Source organism: Etheostoma cragini, chromosome 18 (assembly GCF_013103735.1).
Source record: "Etheostoma cragini isolate CJK2018 chromosome 18, CSU_Ecrag_1.0, whole genome shotgun sequence".
In the NCBI taxonomy this organism is placed as follows: domain Eukaryota; kingdom Metazoa; phylum Chordata; class Actinopteri; order Perciformes; family Percidae; genus Etheostoma; species Etheostoma cragini.
In genome coordinates, this window is record NC_048424.1 from 2,602,346 (window position 1) to 2,603,686 (window position 1,341).

The following is a 1,341-nucleotide window of genomic DNA, read 5'->3' on the forward strand; positions in this document are numbered from 1 at the left end:
GCTGTCTTGTGCACATTTCCTTCCAGTATTGAGAAGGAAATGGGCACAGTGTACATCTCAATGCTTAAAAATGTCCAGAAGTATCTCAAATGCATCGGTGCTAAAACTAAGTTTCTGAAGTTGATATTTTTGAGATTTATGGAGTCTCAACAAATGCAAATATGTTTAATTTGGCTCACAATTTTAAAAAAAAATGGCAAGAAAAATCTATCTGGCACACACAACCAGACCTGATACAAGAAGGACACATTGCATTGATGTGAAAGTAGTCTTTTGTCTCTTGAATGGTTTGTATCCGACATGGACATCCAGTGAGGTTGCTCTCCTGGCTCTGTCCTCGTGGCGTATGGGAGCGTAGCTTTCGAGCCGAGACGTACAGTCCCGTTCCACAATGTCGGAGAGAAAGCTCTGTCCCCGGCCGCTGGTCGGTGAGGACGGGCGTCCTGCATATTCCTACATCCTCCCAGAGTCCCTTGGGGCCGTTACTGGGGGGCTAAACCATGCAGGACACATTATTTTGACATCAGGGTTTGACTGATAAGGGCGTTTATAGACAGATTGGTTATTGTTCATAATAGTTTCATTTGGCCTGACTATAAAATATCTTGTGTCCAAAATTGTATCCATGGTGATTAAGTGTCCGAGACTGACATTTTCTATTGAAATGTTTTTAATGCAGAAAGAAGCAAGTTTTCGACACTGAAGCTGTCGAGTAAAGCTAGGAGGAACATGAATATCAGCAGGTTATATCCAGTATTGACCCAGAATATCAGTCCAACCCTGAATCATCATTTTTGTTCATGAAGTATCACTAGACCATAAAACAGTTGAGGTGTTTGTGAATCCTGATTGGAAATGAACGAGACTGTTGCTTTTTTTCAGAGGAGAATTCTTCCCAAACCCACCAGGAAAAGCCGCACAAAGAATAAGCAGAAGCGTCCCAGAAGGTGAGGAGAGAGATTCTTTTCTTGTTGTTGGAGCATCTCACTTTGTTTGGGAGTTTTGTCAGGATAATGTTGTAGAGTTTCATTTATATTCTGTTTTCCTGGTCTCTACGTCTATGTTCCAGTAACCCCTCCCAGGTGAAATGAACACGAGGGGTGTGTGATATGTTGTATTTTACGTTTTTAAGCTGTCATAGCTGTTGTGATTTTATCAAATTGATGATTGACAATTTATTCATAAGATTTAATTTTAAGAAGTGTTTATGCCAAGATGCACAGGTTCAATCTTCTCAAATGTGCTTATTTGCTGGTTTAATTGGTCATCTGTGATGGTAAACGCAGTATAATTAAAACTAATTTAAATAAGCCGTAGATAGTTTTGGTCTTTTTTTTTTTT

General features: G+C 39.7%; 1 protein-coding gene and 1 non-coding gene across 2 annotated transcripts in view; both read left to right on the top strand.

Annotated features, from left to right (window-relative positions):
- The window catches only part of rps7 (ribosomal protein S7), a 5,641-nt gene that overhangs the window by 2,326 nt on the left and 1,974 nt on the right, over positions 1 to 1,341 (top strand). The window contains exon 5 of the mRNA XM_034899404.1: positions 883 to 947. Coding sequence (XP_034755295.1) covers positions 883 to 947 — 65 coding nt within the window. The remainder of the gene's footprint in view (positions 1 to 882; positions 948 to 1,341) is intronic.
- Positions 296 to 515, top strand: LOC117962003. The gene has a single exon (XR_004660534.1). It is a non-coding gene; the product is annotated as a small nucleolar RNA SNORA73 family (small nucleolar RNA).